The sequence below is a fragment of the Gorilla gorilla genome, chromosome 1 (assembly GCF_029281585.2).
Source record: "Gorilla gorilla gorilla isolate KB3781 chromosome 1, NHGRI_mGorGor1-v2.1_pri, whole genome shotgun sequence".
Lineage (NCBI taxonomy): Eukaryota > Metazoa > Chordata > Mammalia > Primates > Hominidae > Gorilla > Gorilla gorilla.
In genome coordinates, this window is record NC_073224.2 from 207,051,790 (window position 1) to 207,070,597 (window position 18,808).

At 57.6% G+C, this 18,808-nt stretch overlaps 2 protein-coding genes across 4 annotated transcripts; one reads left to right on the forward strand and one right to left on the reverse strand.

The window, feature by feature from the left end:
- Positions 1-543: 543 nt before the first annotated feature.
- On the forward strand, positions 544-7,400 carry TMEM54 (transmembrane protein 54). 2 transcript variants are annotated; one of them, XM_019014827.4, is made up of 6 exons: positions 544-768; positions 3,675-3,868; positions 6,026-6,085; positions 6,252-6,440; positions 6,556-6,690; positions 7,062-7,400. In XM_019014827.4, exons 1-6 carry the CDS (start codon positions 753-755, stop codon positions 7,188-7,190), a joined length of 723 nt encoding a protein of 240 aa, XP_018870372.1. In that variant the 5' UTR covers positions 544-752; the 3' UTR covers positions 7,191-7,400. The 2 variants fall into 2 exon arrangements, with proteins under 2 accessions (XP_018870372.1, XP_004025444.1); XM_004025395.5 differs by having other exon boundaries at positions 553-768; positions 7,116-7,400.
- HPCA (hippocalcin) lies at positions 7,349-15,975 on the reverse strand. Of its 2 annotated transcripts, XM_019014848.3 has the most exons (5): positions 15,891-15,975; positions 15,490-15,574; positions 12,728-13,126; positions 8,366-8,471; positions 7,349-8,230 (listed from the first exon to the last, which is right to left on the reverse strand). In XM_019014848.3, exons 3-5 carry the CDS (start codon positions 13,103-13,105, stop codon positions 8,133-8,135), a joined length of 582 nt encoding a protein of 193 aa, XP_018870393.1. In that variant the 5' UTR covers positions 13,106-13,126; positions 15,490-15,574; positions 15,891-15,975; the 3' UTR covers positions 7,349-8,132. The 2 variants fall into 2 exon arrangements, with proteins under 2 accessions (XP_018870393.1, XP_018870384.1); XM_019014839.4 differs by lacking the exons at positions 15,490-15,574; positions 15,891-15,975 and adding an exon at positions 14,442-14,530.
- Between the last annotated feature and the right edge of the window lie 2,833 nt (positions 15,976-18,808).

An 18,808-nucleotide genomic window follows, 5' to 3' on the forward strand; every position in this document is an offset into this window, starting at 1 on the left:
AAAGCGCTTTCTTACCTAATTTTTGTATCCTATTTTGTCTCACCACGACCTTAGGGGACAGGAATTATCCCTGATTTTCCAAGGACGGAACTGAGGCCCTCCCGACTAAGGAGACTTAAAGCGCCTTTTTCAGCGTGGAAGACAAGACTCGCGGGCGCTAAAGGTAAGCGCAGAGAGGGGAGGCGATTTGCCTGAGGTCACACAGCAGGCAGGGGCAGACCCCAATCCCCAGCAGCTCTTTCACTGCCCCTGCTGCCCCTCTCCGTCCCAGCCTTGGGCCCGGGGGCTTTCCGCCCAAGCGCCACACCCAAGTCACGGTAACCACAGCTACGCCGGCAACCCCCAACTTGCCCGCCGGCCCGCGCGGGGCGGCTCCTCAGAGCCTCAGTTTCCCTTTCTAGAGCGGGCCCGCCGCCGCCGGTGGGCTGAGGGAGGGCGGCTCGGCGCCGGGCGGGCCGGGCCGGGCGGGGCGGCGCCTGACTCAGCGGGCGGGCCACGGGCTGCTCAGCCGGTCCGACCGGCCAGGAGGCGCACGAGCCGCGGTGGCGCTGCGGGGCCGGGCGGCCCGGGGGGTGACGGGAAGGGAGGCCGGCCCGGCGCCGCCCAGCCCCGGGCTCCGGGCGGGAAGTGGGCGAGCGCGGCGGTGAGGGGCGCGCGGGCGACGGGCCAGCGGGATGGGAGCAGGGTCCCCCGGCGGCCCGCAGCCTCGGGAGCCGCGCTGAAGCCGGGGGCGGGACCAGCGCGGAGCCGACATGTGTCTGCGCCTCGGTGAGCGACGGGGGGCGCGCGGGAGGCCCCGAACCACCCCAACCCTCCCACAGGAGCGGAGCACTGAGCCCGGAGCCCGAGCCCCCAGGGGGCCAGGCCACCTGCTCTGCCTCTAACTTACTACGAGGCCGGGGTCGGGTCACTTTCCTCTCTGGGCCTCAGTTTCCCCAGCAGTGAAATGGAGGGGAGGAGCGCTGCGGGTGTCTTCTCGATGTGGCTGTAGCGTCTCTTACCCTCGCCCTCTCTTGCCTTTCCTGCGGAGGCGCACGACTGCCCTCGGGGACCCCCGGGTGGGCGGCAGAGGAGACGCTGGAGAGAGCATCCCCATCTTACCCAGAAGGGACCCCGGGGCCAGGCCTCAGCTTCCCCAGCCTTACAAGGAGCTCCCACTTACATACTCTCCACTCTCCCGAGGCCAGGAAGGAAAGCCGTGGGCAAAAAGGATCAGCAGCGGGGGAGCGGGACTAATGTGCCCCCTCCTTCCACTGCCTGGGCACGGTGATGCTGCTTGTGGGTAGCAGAGTCCTGGGGCATCCCCGCTGTCTAGCCGAGAGACCTTGTGAGCCTCAGTTTCTTTGTCTGTAAGAGGGGGACAGTAGTTCCCACCTCCTAGGACTACTATGAGGATGAGGGCAGCTTCTAAGAGTAAAGCGCTTAGCACCTTGCCGGCTGCGCTGCTATGCGCTCCCACAGTGGTAAGACAGAAATGAAGCCAGCTGGGCTTCATCTGGGAGGCAGCACTTTGGGAGGCCGAGGCGGGCGGATCGCTTGAGTCCAGGAGAGACTAGCCTGGCCAACATAGTGAAATCCGTCTCTACAAAAAATTTAAATAAAGAAAAAACAATTTTAGCCCGGCTACTCAGGAGGCTGAGGTGGAAGGGTCACCTGAGCCCAGGAGGCAGAGGTTTCAGTGAGCCACGATCAGGCCAGTGCACTCCAGCCTGGGCTACAGAGTGAGACCCTGTCTCAATCAATTTAATTTAAAAAGTCAAGGACTGCTCCAGGCTCAGTCCAGTGCTCCAGGCACAGCCCCATGCTGGCACCGTGCCTCCTCTTTGACCAAAGTCTTGGTCCTGCGATGCTGTTGTTATTGAGTCCAGCCCTGAGCTGGAAGGTAGACACCGAGCTCCCAGGTAGGTGGGTGGAGGGGGTGAGGTGGGTCAGGCTCCTGCGCTGAAGCTGCCATGCCCCTTCCTGCTTGGCTGGCAGTCCATCTTCACAATGCTATTCCAGTCTCATGGTGCCTGTCCAGCCCATCGTCTGCCCTCTGCTTCTGCTAGACCTGGTTCAGCTCCAGAGGGTCCTGCAGTCTCCAGGGGTCTCAGACACTGGCTGGACAAATGCCTCCCCATTTTATAGATGTGGAACTTCGGGCCCAGAGGGGAGGGGCTGGTGCATGGTCACACAGCAAGTCTATGACTGAATGGCCCCATCCCTTCCTGCTCCCTGGGGACTGTCTCTTGGCACAGCTTGGGACAGATGTCCCAGAGCGTCCAGTGTAGAGATTTCATTTTTTTTAGACGGGGTCTCTGGCTCTGTAGCCCAGGCTGGAGTGCAATGGCACGATTATAGCTCACTGTGGCCTCCACCTCCTGGGCTCAGAAGATCCTTCTGCCTCAGCCTCCTGAATAACTGGGACTAGAGGCATGCACCACCATGCCTGCCTAATTTTTTATTTTTATCTTTTTGGTAGAGATGGGATCTTGCTATGTTCATCAGGCTGGTCTTGAACTCCTGGCTTTAAGTGATTCTCCCACCTTGCCCTCCCAAAGTGCTGGGATTAGAGGCATGACCACTGTGCCCAGCCTCTTTTTTTCTTTTTTTTTTTTTTTTTCAGCTGCAGAGCTACCATATATTAAATATGACCAAACCGCTCTACCACAGATGAGGAGAGGGAGGTCTAGGAAGGGACTCAGAGTCACATCCCATCGGAAGCAGCTAAAGAAGGGGATGTTTAGTTCTAGGGCCTGACCACAGTCTTCAAGTCTCAGAGCCGGCTCTAGTGAGGGGCTGGCAGGGGCAGGGGGTGTGGTGTGTCTCCTTGAAGGCAGAGCTAGGACTTATGGGCAAATTTCAGACAGCAGGTCGGGAGCCGGCATGTGCAGGTAGGGCTGGGCAGCCACTTGGGCACTGAGAGCATCTGAATGAGTCCCAGTGTTCTTTTGATCCCAGCTTCCCCCACTCACTCCATCCTGCCAGGTTCCCCCTGCACTGAGAGCTTGCTTTTCCCAGTACCCTCAGGGTACACCACACTTTCCCATCCACTTCCTCATGGACCCACTGAGAGGCAAGGTTCTTCTTCCCATTTTACAGATGGGAACATGGAGATTCAGAGCCTTGAGTTACCTCCCCAAGTCACCTGGCTCTGGGCAGTTCAGTTCAGCAGCAGCGTCAGCATCTGCCGTGTACCAGGCCCTATCCATGAATCTGAGTACCAAGCAGGGCCCAATTCCTGCCCAATGAACTCTGGCTCCTTGTGGCCTGGAGAGTGACTGTGGAGCTCACTGTGGTACCCCAGGGCCTGGCACAGAGCAGACACTCTGTGAACATGTGTAGTGAACACACGAATCAGTGAATGGGGAGCTTAGTGGAAGGATCTCGAAGTCTAGAGCTAGAGACCTGAGCTAGCGCCCCCCACTCATGACCTTGAACACTAACAAGTGCTACTGCTAAGAGCCACCTGTGTGCTTGTCCAGCCTTAGAGTCCCAAGGATTCTCACAAAGGCATCCCGAACCCCTTTTATGCATGAGGAGACCAAGGCTCAAAGAAGACAAGTTACTGGCTCCAAGTCATCCAGAAATACATTTAGAACCCAATGTCCATCACTAGGGCCAGGGCCTCGGCTTCCCCTTCTGCCCAGCAGGATAAGCCCCACGCACAGCCCTGACATAGCTGTCCCCCACAGGAGGCCTGAGTGTGGGCGACTTCCGGAAGGTGCTGATGAAGACAGGCCTGGTGCTGGTGGTGCTGGGCCATGTGAGCTTCATCACAGCTGCCCTGTTCCATGGCACAGTGCTGCGCTATGTGGGCACCCCTCAAGATGCGGTGGCTCTGCAGTACTGCGTGGTCAACATCCTCTCTGTCACTTCCGCCATCGTGGTATGGCCAGGCTGGGAGGGTGGTTGGTGGGAGGAGGCTGGAGGGGGCTTGAAGGGTCTTCAACAGGTCCCCACCCAGAGCCTGTGGTGGTAAGCAGACAGCCTCAAGGACTAACCCTTTGTCTGCCACTTACCAACTGCCCAAGTCACTCAACTTCTTCATCTATCAAATGGAGATGGTAACAGTGTTTACCTCTGAGGGTCCTAATGGGTACTGATGAGATCATCCACACAAAGTGCTTAGCACAGTGTCTGGCATGGCATGTTGTTAGCACCCACTACTGTGAGCTAGGATGATTATTACATCGAGGGATAGCCACAGCACCACTGGACAGAAGAAAGGAGCAGGAGGTGAGCTTGGGAGGGTGCTGGAGGGTTTCACAGAGTGCAGGCCTCTGACCTGGGTATTGATGGATGAGCAGGAGTTCACAGACAGGCTGCCATGACCAGAACCTACATATTGGCATGCTGAGGCTAGCATAGGCAGGAAAGGAAGCTGAGATGGCATTCCGAGTACAGAGAACGGGAGACGGGAAGGTTGGAGGTGGAAATGACTAAGATCTGTTCTGGAGATTCTGAGAAAACCTATTTGGCAGGAGCTTAGCATTAGGCCCGGTCTGTAGCAACTGCTCAATGAATGGTAGCCACGGTTGTGACCAGATATCAGTACCTGTTTGACTAGCACATGAATGGAGGGGTCTGGTAGTCTCAAGTTTCTAAAGCTCTTTCTTGCCGGTCAGCACAAGTGGCCACAGCCTCGGGGGAAGATCCTCCCGCACATCAGTGTCTGAGTTCCTTCCCTGCCTTCTCCTGGCTGAGGGACTTATTTCTCTCTCTAGGCCTGTTCCTCCCTTGCAAAATAAAGCTCAGACAGCCTGCTGGCCTCAAGGCTTGGGAGAATGGGGGTCATAGGTCCCAGCAAGAAAGAGAGGCTCTGTTGGTGGGACAGGGCTGGGATGGGCGGATGTGTGCAGGGTCCTTGGAGTTCCTCTGACTAATACTGTTGCGAGGAAGGCAGGGAAGGCAGTGAGCTCAGGGCGAGGAGGTCCACCAGGATGGACTTTGAACTGGACCACTTCAGCCTTCCCCTCACTTACTCGGTTAATCCTCGCTGCTCCCAGCCACTGGGGGCCATTATTATCCCTGTTTCACAAAAGAGGAAACCAAGACTCAGGGATTCACCCAACCTCCTGCTGATACACAGAAGCCAAACCAGATTGGAAACTATTTGTGTCTGACACCAAAACCAGTGTCCTTTCTGTCAACTCATCCTGCAGAGTGGGGCTAAGCCCACAGAGATGAGGCACTCTGTTGTGGCTCTCATGTGAACTAAAGACATGCTGGGCCTGGAACCCAGGACCCCGTCATACCACCTGCCTCAGATGGGTCCGGCCCAAGCCTGGTCCAGTGAGGAACATCAGGAGGAAGGCTGGCTGGGTGGACCCCAAAGATCCAGAGGGCAGCTGTTGGGCTGAACTGTGGGGTAGCCCCACCCCTTGGGATCGAGGCTGGTTAGGGAAACGTGTGCAAACCTGAGCAGGGCTTGCAGGATCCACACAGGCAGAGGAGCAGGAAGGTGAGAGGGTGCATGGGCAGTGTCCTGAGCAGGCTGTGTATGGGCATCCACATCCAGAGCAGTGACGGAGGAAGGTAGCCCAGGTAGGGCTGAGAAGCCAACAGGGTTGGGGCTGGGGTCTGGTCACTGAGAGCCTGGATCATTGAAAATACTCCCAGATTTAAAATTCTACTCCATAACATGTCTTGGTTTGTTTCAGTGTAACAATTTTGATTTTAGTTCCTTGCTAACTGGGTTAGTTTCTTCCACATTCTTTTTCATTCCAGAAAGGGGTGTCCCATGCATACCCTGGCATGCCCCGGTGGCCCCAGGATACATGAACCTGCTTGAGACACAGCCTTAGGAGTGGGGACTCATGGAAGGTTGTAGACAGGGAGTGACTGTTTTAGAAACATCATGTCAGGCTGGACTATGAGGAGGCAGATGGAGATGTGAGGCCCAGGCTAAGCAGCAGGTGAGGGGTGGGGGAGTCTGGAGGGCAATGGTTGGCGCCGGTGAGATCATTATCCCAGAGTGGCCCTGATCCCCCTGCCCCTGTTCCTCCAGCCAAGGAGTCAGGGCTGACTTGAGCCTTCCCTACAGGTCATCACTTCAGGCATCGCAGCCATCGTGTTGTCACGCTACCTCCCTAGCACCCCCCTGGTACGTGGTGCCTGCTGGGATGGGGCTGTGAGGGAAGGGTAGGGGCAGCAGCCACCCGCCAAGGGCCTGGCCTCCTTGGAGAGGGTAAGGCTGACCCTCAGGGAGGCCAGAGCTGCCCATGGGGGCCAAGCACGACGCCCATTGACCAGTGGCCTCCCCCGTCCAGCGCTGGACAGTGTTTAGCTCGAGCGTGGCCTGTGCTCTCCTCTCTCTGACCTGTGCCCTCGGCCTCTTGGCCTCCATCGCCGTGACCTTTGCCACCCAGGGCAAGGCACTGCTGGCTGCCTGCACTTTTGGGAGCTCTGAACTACTGGCCCTCGCACCTGACTGTCCCTTTGACCCCACACGCATTTATGTGAGTACCTAGGCCTGGAGTAGGGGCACCAGGCCCTCGCACGGGTGGGAAGGGCTCTTGGAATCCACCCTCCACCCCCAACTCCAGCCAGCCATCTCTGCCCCATGCCCCGCAGAGCTCCAGCCTGTGCCTCTGGGGCATCGCCCTAGTGCTCTGCGTGGCGGAGAACGTGTTTGCTGTACGCTGTGCTCAGCTCACCCACCAGCTGCTGGAGCTGAGGCCCTGGTGGGGGAAAAGCAGCCACCACATGGTAAGTTCCCTCCACAGCCCTGACTCCCCGAATTTCCTGGGAGCCCCTGCCAGGGTGCCCAAGCTGCTCTGCCCCACCCCTATGTATGGGCCCCCACCTTGAGAAATGGGGCAGAAGTTTTCTCCCCAGGAGCAAAGGGAGAGGCCTGGAGGCTGGGAGAGGTGAGATCTCCCAGCAGAGTCACACAGCTGACACCTGGCTCTCCTAGGGCCCAGGATGAGTCTTGAGGGAGGGGCAGGGGTGTCTGGGCTCGCACTGAGGGCATTGCAAAGGTCAGGCCTGGCTCTTGCAGTGGAGTGGGTAGTGATGCCCCTTTGCCCCGAGAGAGCCTTCCAGCCCTCACCTCCTTCCATTTCCCGGATGTCCTGGAGGAGGAGACCCAGGCTGAGAACCAGTGGGTCTGGCAGCCTCCTGTGTCTCTGCAGATGCGGGAGAACCCAGAGCTGGTGGAGGGCCGTGACCTGCTGAGCTGCACCAGCTCTGAGCCTCTGACCCTCTGAGAGATGATGTCCTGCCCAGGCCCCATGGCCACTAGGACCCTGCAAGCAACTCTGCTCTGTGACCAGGCCAGGATTCCTGGAGCTGGCCTGAGAGGGCTCAATGGACCCTTGGGGACCCAAGTGGGACTTTCAACCCTCTCCCCCACCACCCAGCCCACTGCACTGAAATGAGACTTTATTCTGAAATTATTAAAAAGAACAGAGATGCTCCATTTGGCTGCATGCAGGGGGGGCGGTTGGGGGGACAGAGGGGAGGACATGGGCTCAGCCGGGGGGACCGTGTCTCTTTCCCACGCAGGACACTGTGCATGGGGCTCTGGGTGCATCTGCCCATCTGTCTATGGGCCTGTGTGTGTGTGAGAGGCCAAACACAGAGAGCTCCGTGGGTCTGTGTGTATCCAAGTGCTAAAAGGCAGGCGGGCTTTCTGGGACCCACAGCTCGCGGGCTAGTATCCTGGAAGGTTTCACTTGGTGGCTTGGCCTAGGGACCAGCAAGGGCTGGGGTGGGAAGGGTGGCTCAAGGAAGCCTCTTTCTCCAACTCCACACCCCTAGAATCCTTCTCTCCCCTCCAGATAAAAAGTCTCCTCCCCTGGGCATGACTCCCCCCACCCCGCAAGCTGAGACCTGCAAGACGGGGACTGCCCCTTTGGGGGAGGGGTCTGGCCTCGGGGCTGGTGGGTGGGTAAGGGGGCCTGACTGAGGGGCAGACCAACCCAGCCTGTGTCTCTATTGTTGCCTCTGGGATTGGGGGGTGCTAACCGCTTACTTGCTTTGGCCTGGGGGTACCGCAGGGTTCCCTTTTCCGGAAGCCCCCTACAGGGCAGACCCGGGGAGAAGGGCTTCCCCAATCTGGCCCCCAGCCAGAATACACACAAGGGAGTGGAAGCTAAGAGCCGGGAGGGGGCCGGTGAAGGGAGGGAGGAAGGGGAACCTGGCTCCTCTCAGAACTGGGAGGCGCTGCTGGGGTCGCACTGCAGCAGACGCACGATGGACGGGTCGCTTTTGGCCCCGCGGATGAACTCCTCCAAGGACAGCTTGCCTGCAGGGCGAGGGGAGCGGTGATGGGGGAGGAGGCGGCAGCCTAGCGAGGGGAGGCGGAGCGGGAAAGGGAGGCAGGGAGGGAGGGAGGGAAAGGCGCCCGCCCCGTCCACCCCGTCCCGCCCCTGCCCCTCACCGTCGTTGTTTGTGTCCATTTGGCGGAAGATTTTCTCAGTCCTCTTTTCCGGGGTCGACTCGTCCTCCGGCATCTTCATCACGGACGAAACCATCTTGTAAATGGCCTGGGGGCGGGAGGGGAGGCGGGGAGTGAGAGGAGCCTGCCCGAGCCCCCACCCGAAAGATTCAGAGGCGCCCCCGGGCTCTCTGACGTTTGCTGCCCCCGCCTGGGCAAGGTGGAGTGGGGAATCACGGAGGCGTGGGGAGCCGAGGGCTTCGGGAAGGCGTGTCCGGGAAGGCCTCCCAGAAGAGGGGGCTATCGGGCGGGCCCTGCCGCGCTCCCTTGGAGGGCTGGGTGGGAAAGGAGCAAAGGCGCCGCAGGTTTCCCGGGCGGGCGCCGGGAATTTGGGGGCGCAGGGGGTCAGGAGAGATGTTGGAGGACACCGGGGCCCGACAGTGGAGGGCCTGGAGCGGCGGGCTCAGGAGCGCGTGCCCGGGACGCGGGTCGGGGGTAAGTACCGGGCTGGCACCTGGGCCCAGGGCGGCCCGCGCTCGGTGGTCGAAAGGGGGCGCCGGGCCAAGGGGGCGGCACTGCGCTGCGGGGCCGTCTGCTGCCGGCAGGGGGGCGCGGCGCGGGCTGGAGGGCCAGAGGCAGCTGGGCCCAGAGGGGCGGGGAACAGTATGCAAATGAATGCAAATGAGCATCTGCAGCGGGCAGGGACCGCCAGGCTTGGCTAGGCTGGGCTGGGCAGAGGGCGGCAGCCGCCACGTGCAGTAGCTCCCGAGACGACGTGAAAGAGAGTTCTTGCGCTAAATGTACAGAGCACGTAGGGCTTGGCCTGTAGCCTGGGTCGCAGTGCCTTGGAGCTCAAGGACCGAACCTGTCTCCTCAATCTTCCAGCTTTACCCGACCGACACTTCCTCCAAGAAGCCTCCCTTCTCCCATCCCATAAACTTCTGCTGCCTCAGATCCAGCTTCAGCCTCCACACTGGTCTCTTCCAGCCTCTGTCCCTCGGGTCTGTCCCCCATGCTGCATCTGAAAGCCCTTTCCGAACACAGATCTCCACTGTTACGTCCCCAGCCTGCACACCACCCCCTCACTCCCGTCACACACAGGCCTCCTCTTAGGCCCGCCTTGCACCCAGCTCCTGCTGCTGCTTCCCACTTCTCCTTGGGGCTCAGTTTACAAGCTGTTTTCTTAGCGAGGTCTTCTCCAACCCAGGCTGGGTCAGGGTGCATACGGGCCCAGAACCTGGCGGACTTTTCCTTTGCAGACATCTCTCCAAAAGTAATTATGTCTTTGCAGGGTTGTTCCTGCAAACATGGACGTCTAGCTAATGCCCATATCCCCAGAACCTGGGACCAGGCAGGGACTTCCCTATTTAAAAGCCATTGGCACTTCCCACTGCCCTCTGTACCAAGTTCAAACCATTCGGCCCTTGGGATTTAAGATGCTTTACAATCTGTCCACTGCTGACCCTCCTCCATCAGGTCTCCCCTGGCTGGGTGATTCTGCCAACAGCCAAACACTCCTGGCCCTTCAGATTCTCCAGCATTTACAGTCTTTGCCTGGAATAACAATACTAACTACCACTTATCAGGGGCCCGCTCTGTGCCAGGTACTTCACATGCACTATTTCTAAACCTCACGCAAGCCCTGAAAAACAGGTATCATGATCCCCATTTTCCAGGTAAGAAACTGAGGCTCAGAAGGAAATTGATGGCAGAGACTCGATTTGTACCTGTTCCCTCTTAGCTGCTGGAGGGATGCTTGGGCAGTGTGGGGTGGTGATAATCAGCAGGGCCTTTAGCATTAGACCTGGTCTGTAGTAACTGCTCAATGAATGGTAGCCACAGTTGTGACTGGATATCACTACCTGTCTGACCAGCACATGAATAGAGGGGTCTGGTAGTCTCAAGTTTCTAAAGTTAGATGGACCTGGAGTGGTGTCCTGGTTGAACTACTCACTAACTGTGTAGCCTTGGACATATATGTATCTGTGAGCCTCAGTTTCCTCAGATTAAATGAGATTATGTGTGAGGAACCGTGGCTGGCTAGAGTGGGTGGTCAGTAAACAGCAGCTCATATTATAGTCATTATTCATCCTCCACATCCTTAAGTCTTCCCTGCCACTCAGTCCCCTGGTTCCCAGTTGACACCTTTACACCCCTGTCACTGAGCTTGTCAGTGTGACCTACACATCTGTCTCCCCCACCAGAGTGGGAGCCCCAAGAGGCGCAGTCTCTTCCTCTCCAGTGTGTCCACTACCTGGCAGAGGGCTGGGTCTTGAGAAGAACTGGGCCAGTGACCAGTAACCCTGTGATAGCCTTCTCGTGGGCCTCCTAACTAATTGTCTGGAATTGCTGCTTACTCATGGTTTCATGGGAGCCAACTTGTCATTAATCAGGCACTGGGGCTTGCAGAGCTCTGTGTGCACCAGCTGTCTGGGGCCCCGGGCCGCCCTAAAAGAAGCCAGGGCCTGGATAGCAGAGGCCACCAGAAAGGGGTCCTGAGGATGCCCAGGGAATGGGTCTAGCTTGACTGATGCCCTGGGCGTGGTGGCTCCAGCAGGACTGGGGTTTACCAGTACACACCAGTGCAACACACTAAGTGGTAAAATGCCAACATCCCTTCAGATAGTCAGTACCCAGCTGCTGTCCCTGTCCGGGTGATCCTCCACCATTCTGGCCACCTGGCCCTACCATCAGGACCCCCAGATCCCCCTACCATCAAGCAACTAAAGAGTCAAATGCCTGGCTCACAGGAGTCCGTGGCAAACATTAGGGCTTTCCCCCCTCTAGCCATAGGTATGGGGAGGGCATCACATCTCCACCTGGAGAGCAGGCCCAGACCTTAGCAAGAGGAGAAGCCAAAGTCAAGAGTCCAGCAGTGGCTGGGGCAGCAGTCTGTGGAGCTGAGGGACCAGAAGGGAAAGGATTCAGAGATGCAGAAGGAAAGGGGGCAAGAGCTTGTGCAAAGCTGCGTGACAGGATTAGTCAGGGCACATTTCAAAGATGCTGAAAAGGCCCTTCTGGCTAGAGCAGAGGATGTGCAGAGGAGAAAATAATAACAGACAATTGCTAATGTCTACCAAGTACCAATTATATGCCAAGCCTTCCGCTCAAGTCCTTATCTCACTCTATCCCTGCAATAGCCTTGTGAGGCAGAGGATTAACACCCCCACTTTACAGGTGAAAAAACATGTAAAGGCTTAGGAAAAAGGCAGATAAAGTAGAACCAGAGCCCTGGCCATCTTCAAGGCTGGGCTGAGGGGATGGGTGGTTTCTGAAATAAAGCTAACATGCAGCACACTTAAACTTGTACTAACAAAAGGCATTTATATCCGGTCCTTAAATCTCCTTGTGAAGTCAGTATCAGCGTACAGATGAGCAACCTAAGATTGAAGGCCACTTCCAGAACTGGAAGCCAGACCTCCTGGCTATGAGTCCAGAGCCCTCTCAGTAGACAGCTCTAAGTAGTGGCCAGCCAGAGCTTTTCTCCACTTATGTGCTGTGTGATTTTGGGCATATCACCTCACCTCTCTGAGCCTCATGGGGTTGTTGTAAGCACGCACTGAGCTCATGAGCACCTCACTCAATGCTAGGCTCATAGTGGGCCCTCAATCAATTAGTTAGAAGATGGCTGGGTATCCAGATGGAATGTAGACAGTGGTGCCAGATGGCCCACTCACACAGGCTGGGTGGCCTCAAGCAAGTGCCTTTATCTCTCTGAGCATCCGTTTCCTCTGGTGTAAATGAGGATCAACTAGACATAGCTGGACTGTGCTCTACAGAAATGTCAATTCATAAAAGATAAAGAAAGGATGAGGAGCTATTCCAGATTAAAGGGGGCTAAAGAGACATGAGAACTAGATGCAATGCATGACCCCAGGTCAGGGCCAAAAATGCTATAAAGGACATTATGGAGACAGTTGGCAAAATTGGAATATGGTTGGTAGATTAGATAATAGCATTGTTTCTATGTTAAATATCCTGGCTTTGGTAATCATATTATGGGTTATGTAAGAGAATGTCCTTATTTTTAGGAAATATATCCTAATGTATCCAGGGGTAAAGGGCCAATGTTCAGAACAGCAAGAAAATGTTACACACTAGTGTGCACACACGCACACACACACTGATAATGATGAAGCAACTGTGGGAAAATGTTAATTGGCAAATCTGGGTAGAGGGTATAGGGGAGTTTTCTCAACTGTTCTTTAAATGGGAAATATTTCCTAAAAACAATTTTTAAAATGGGATTGCAAGAATATCCCCTGCCACCACATGCCTACGAGGTCTGCTGAGAGGATCAAAAGGGGTGGTGGGTGCAAGCTGCCGGGCCCTGTGCCTGGCATTCTGAGGGGCCCAGGGGCCCACCTGCACGATCTCCAGCATCTCCTCCCGGCTGATGTAGCCGTTGCCGTCCAGGTCATACATGCTGAAGGCCCACATGAGCTTCTGCTCCAGGCGGCCGCGCGAGGTCACGCTCAGCGCAATGATGAACTCCCGAAAGTCTATGGTGCCATCGCTGTTGGTGTCAAAGGTGCGGAAGACGTGCTCGGCAAACTTGGAGGCGTCACCATAGGGAAAGAAGTTGGCGTAGATCTTCTTGAACTCATCCACATTGAGGATTCCTGTGGGGCAGTCCTTGAGGAAGCCCTTGTACCACTCCTGCAGCTCCAGCTCTGAGAACTCCGTGTTCTCTCGCAGGTCCTGCAACATCTCGGGCCGCAGCTTGCTGTTCTGCTTGCCCATGGCCGCCGAGCCAAGTCCCACCTGGGTCCCCAAGGGGGTCAAGGGCAGAGAGGAGTGATCAGGCCCTCCTGGCTACTGGACACTGCTCCAGATGGGCCTCCCTGCCAACAGCCATCCCTGCCTCTTGTTTGGCCCAGTGAAAGAGAGGAACTGGCCCAAGGTCACACAGCCTAGACCCAGGCATCCTGTACCTATACCATGCTCCACACCATCTCCCTGGACCATACACTTTCCTGGGAGAGGGAGGAAGGGAAGGGTGGTTCACATTTACTGAGGCCCTTCTAGGTGCCAGCCACTAAGCCTTCACAAATGCACACCAATTCACCTTCGCAACAGGTTGTATGGGGATTTGCCCCATTTTACAGATGAGAAGGCAGGCTTACAGATGTAAGGTGGCTGCTTCAGGTCACACAGCCATGGCATTATGAGGCTGACTCCTAGAGTTGCCCACAGAGGTGCAGAAAAACCTGATCCTCCTCCGTCCTACCCACTGCCTTCTCATTGCCTCACATGTGCCTGCTCAGCACTGAATATACCCGCAGCCCAGACACTGCCCTGTTCTCCCTCTGACAGGTGTGCCCAACAGGAGGCAGCAGAGGGAGGTGTTACTGTGGGCTCCAGAGTCAGATCACCTAGGTTTGAATCCCAGCTCCTCCTCTTACCAGCTATGTGACCTTGGGCAAGTTCCTTAAACTCTCTCTGCCTTATCTTTAAAGTGGGGTAATAACAGTACTTACCTAAGAGGATTGTTTTGGGGATTAAATGAGTTAATATGTGTGAAGCACTTAGAACCATGGCTGCATAGATAAGTGCTACATAAGTGTTAAATAAATAAAAATGACTTACATATACCCAGGTGCCACAAAACTCATGCAAAAACTGTGCAAATGAATGTATACCGATAACTGTATGCTTCATAGCTCACCAGATCCACACCCGGGATCCCATGCCACTCACGTACCAGCCCACGCCCACCCATGGGTCAGCATGCCTCCACACATGACGACATTCCCTCTGCTCCACAACTCACACGAATCGACACATGGCACCACGCACAACTCCCATACCCTGTGCATCAAGACACACCAGCCCACGACCCCACATGTCTCACACATGCCATCACACGCCAACTCGCATGCCGACACCTCTCACATGGCCAGCTGCACGTGGGACCTTCAGGCACCCTTGCCATTTTTCTTTGTTTTCCTTCTGTTTTCCCAGGGGTGCTGCCAGGTCCCAGGAGAGGAAGCTGCAAACCTTCCCAGACCTGCTCGGGGCCCCTTTTCCAAGGAGACCCCCCCCCCACCAAGCCCATCCAAGCCTCCCCAACACTTACCCTTCATCTAGTCCTGAAAGGTCCCCTGAGTGCAGGTTAGATTGTGGAGGCTGAGTAGAAGGCAATGAAGAGGAAACAGCCAGCCAGTTCTGCACAAGGATGTAGGCGTGTGTGCAGGTGACCCCCACCCACTTGGGGCAAGGAGGGGCTTCCTTGTGCATACATGTGCATGAAGCTCTGCACACATGTGAATGGGTGTGTTGTGAGTGCATGTGCTCATGCATGATGTGTACCGCTGGTTTTTGCATTGCATTTGCCTGCCGTGTCTTTCCATCTATGTCCCTGCATGTGCCTCAGATGTGCATGTGATCAGGTATGCACCCGTCACAGCGTGAGGGAATGAGCCCGTGTGGCCATTTGGAGGACCCGTGTGTGTCTTCGGCGGTGTGTCACATGCATGTTTCTGTAAGTTGGTGCCCCTCCTTTCTAGACCAGCCTCTTATGGCCCAGGCTAAGGACCCACCGGACAAGTGAGTGGGAAAGGGCTAAGGAAATGAGAAGGGCTGGGGCATGTCCCGCACTGCCCTCCTCAAGGTCCAAGGAACTGGGTCACCGGGGTGGGGGCAGAGAGATGCGCGGAGCAGGAGCGCTCCTCCAGTGCCCCCTCCGCCCTGCCACCCTCGGAGTTGCCCCTCCCGGTTGAAAGAAGATTCAGCTGCCCGCAAAGACCTCCAGTCCCCCATATGGGAAGAATCCCCTCAGCTCGACCTGAGAAGCCAGCCCCGGGGACCCGCTCCAAACCTCCCTCAGCTCTGTCCCCCAGCCCCCGCCTCCATCCGCTCAGCACTAGGACAGCGCCCGGCGCGTGGCCCCTCCTGGAGGGGGCGCTCCAGGGCGGTCGAACGCGGTTCCTGGGGGCCGGCCACTCGGCGGTCAGGACCCTGGAGAGCACCGCGCGCTTCCCAGTCCCCAGCGCCCCCGCCACCCGGGGCAAGGATTCCCGGGAAGCCCGGGAGCGGCGGTGTTGGGAAGCCCTGGACGTGGGCCCCCGGCTCCGGGAACCCCCTGCCCTCATCCCCCTGCCCCGGCTGGAGCTGCCCCCACTCACCCAGCGACGCGGAGACACCGACTGCGCAGGGAAGGCGGCGCTGCTGCGGCGCGCGCGGCAGGGGCGGCAGGAGGGGCGGGCGGGACTGCGAGGGAGACGCCCCGCAGCGCTCACCAGGAGCCCCTCCCCTGGGGGGGGGGTCCCCGCCAGCCCTGGGGGCTGGGGAGCGGCGCGCTGGGCTCCGCCCCCCACCCCCGCCCCGGAGAGAGAAGGGGACGCCCTCAGTTCCCCGGTCCCCCTCGAGGGAGCACCCTGCCCGGGGAGGAGGATCGCGGCGCCCCTCTCCTCGGCACCTCGGCTCTGGTGGCCGGAATGGAGGGACAGGGTAGTGCCAAGAGGTCTCTCTCCTGAGCCGGGGGCGATCCCAGGCCACTCCGCCCCGCTTCCTTCCCCATACCCACCTGGGCTCTGAGCCGCACGTCGCTTCGAGGGCCGAATTGGCACCCTGGGCACCCTCCCTGCTCCTGCGCCTCAACTCCCAACTAACGGAGCTGGGAGCGTGGAGCGCCCATTCCTCCAGCTACTGAGGTCTTCGGGGTAGGGGGCCAGACACGCCCCCTTCCCCACCTCCACCTTGGTGAGCCGGCCCCCATCTCAAACCCACCACTCCAGACCTCACCCCGACCCCCCTCTCAGAATTAATCCCACCTCCCAACTTTGGTGTCAGCTGCTCCTCCCACTCCCCCCTCCAATCAAGGAAACCCCCTCCCTTCCTCCCTCCCCAGCCTCTGATTGTGCAGGCCATGACAGGAGGGCAGAACATCTGCCTGGGGATCCTGTGGCACCTACCCACTGCCTGCCGACCGCACAGCTCCTCTTCAGAGTCGATGACCCCTAGCCCAGCTCCTCCTGCCCCCAGCCTCAGCAACATTCTCCGCATGCTGGGCTGAGATTTTGTCCTTTTTCCATTTCTAGGGGTTGGTCCTTATTGTCCCCATGAAGAAATGGGCTCAAAGGGGTTAAGTGATTTTTCCAGTGTGTGCGCCCTCATCCATTCATTCCACAAATACATATAAAACACTAGTTCTGCAGCCAGCATTGTTCTGTCTAGGTAGTGGGACTACAGGCGCAGACAATAAACAATGGACACAATATACATGTCGATATTAGACATGTGTTTTTAAACGTTGGGATTTGGGTGTGGCAGTTAGAATGGCAACTGCCATTGGGGCCATCCAGAGCCTTGGGGCCTATGACAATGACTTTAGGCTTTTTATTCCAGATGAGATGGGAAGTCCTGGGGGGCTTTGAGCAGACTGAGAGGGTGTGACCTCCATGTGGACAGCTTCCTTGGGTTATTATGTCAAGAAGAGACTTTGAGGAGTTGGGGGCAAGGTGGGAGAAGGGGCCATTTCAGGCTGAGAGATGGCCGGGGTGGGTCTCGTTCCTGGATTTACTTCGCAGGTAAAGCCGGCAGCATTTGCCATCTGCCCAGAGGGCCCTTCCCAGCCCAGAGTTTCTTCAGCATCGGCAGCTCAGCCCCTCCTGGCATGCCAGGGCTCCGCCTCCAGGCTCCCAGACTGAGCCTCTCAAGTCCTCAGAGTCTAGCCTTAGTCCCTCCTGTTTGGAGGCAGGTGGGGAGGTCTCGGCTGGAGGAACTGAGGAGCCGGGGTGGGGTGGGGACAGCTGGGCTCTCCGGAACACCAGCTTCACTGTGTGCCTTGGCTCTGATGTTGGGACCCCCAGTGGAGGCGTGAGAGACGCCAGATGAGCGTGGGTGGTTCCCAGCTGCCTCCTGCGTGAGGACCTGGGGGCTGGGAGAGACTCGCTGCTCAGCCCCCACCCCAGGGCCCTCCAGTGGCAAGCTCCCTCCCATTTCCCCACCAGGCCTGGGGGGCCAGCTGTGCTGGGGTCAGGGAGACGGTCCCACCCTCCCTCACCCCCTCAGCCCCTACCCCCATCACCCCTTCCTCTCTCTCCTGAGTGGTCTGGATCCTCCTCTTTATCCTTGGGGGACTCGGTTTATCCCCATCTTGGGCTGCTCAGCTCCCTCTTTGCCTTCTCCCCACTTCCCCAGTTCAGCCTCCTGCAGGCTCACCCCCTCAGGGGCTGACTTCTCCCCACCCCCACCACCAACCACCTTTCTTCTTTGAGGGTGACTCTGGTGCCCTGCCTTCAGACCCCCAGTCTGTGTTCTGTCTCCCCAGTAGATAGGGGTTTTGGAAGGCAAGGCCACGTCTCGCATCCCCATGAGCCCCTCCTGCCTTTGTCTTTCCCTGCACCTAGACTGTGTAGGTGGTTCTGGAGGCAGAGTGTGGGCCCTAGTGGGTTCTGCTGCTACTTCCCATCAGCCACCTGCACCTTTCAGAGGGACTAAGAAGCATTGCAAGCCCACCCCCCAACAGCCAAAGAAGGTTCAGGGCTCCCCACATTGCACAACACGGCCCTTGGTCCAAGCCCTAGTGCTCTAAGATATGGCCATGAAAAGGGGGGCTGAGGGGCAGCTGGGCAGCGGGCCTGGGTCCCTCGCTCTGGACAACCCAGAACAAGTCTCTTCCCCTTTCTGAGCAGAGTTCAGACAGGTGATGTAAGCATGAATGAATGAGGCCTCCTGACCCTGGAAGCCTCTTGTGTCTGGGGCGGTGTCCTTGCTGGTGATACTTAGTCCCTCCCACCTCAGACTGAGGCACCCAGGAGGAGGGAGAGGCAGGGGTGGGGTAGAAGCGGAGGCAGGTAATTGAGAGAGCCAGGCAGTGGCAGGGTCCATGGAAGGGCGAGCAAGTTCCAGGGGAGGGGAAGTCCCCAGCATCTGAGGAGGCAGGAGAGGGCACATAAATCAGGGCCGACTACCCTCCTCTACCACTACCAAGGGAGGGACAGAACTGCTCCTGGGATGCCAGAGAGAGAGACGTGATATCTCAAGCGCCTATAGTGTGTAGAGTTCTCTGCACACGTCACCTCACTGGATCTTCAATGATTCTGAGGAATCAATAATGTTAACTGCCATTTTACAGATAGGAAAACTGGGGCTCAGAGAAGTAAAGTCACCTGTCTGAGGTAACACAGCAAGAAAGCAACAGTGTCAGAATTTGAACCCAGTTCTGGCCAAGTGTGGCAGTTCACATCCATACCCCCAGCACTTTGGGAGGCTGAGGAGGGAGGATCACTGAAGGCCAGGAGTTCAAGTTCAGCCTGGGCAACGAAGTGAGACCCCGTCTCTACAAAAAAATGCAAAAATTGGCCGGGCGCGATGGTTCACACCAGTAATCCCAGCACTTTGGGAGGCCAAGGTGGGTGGATCACGAGGTCAGGAGATCAAGATCATCCTGACCAACACGGTAAAACCTCATCTCTACTAAAAATACAAAAAAATTAGCCA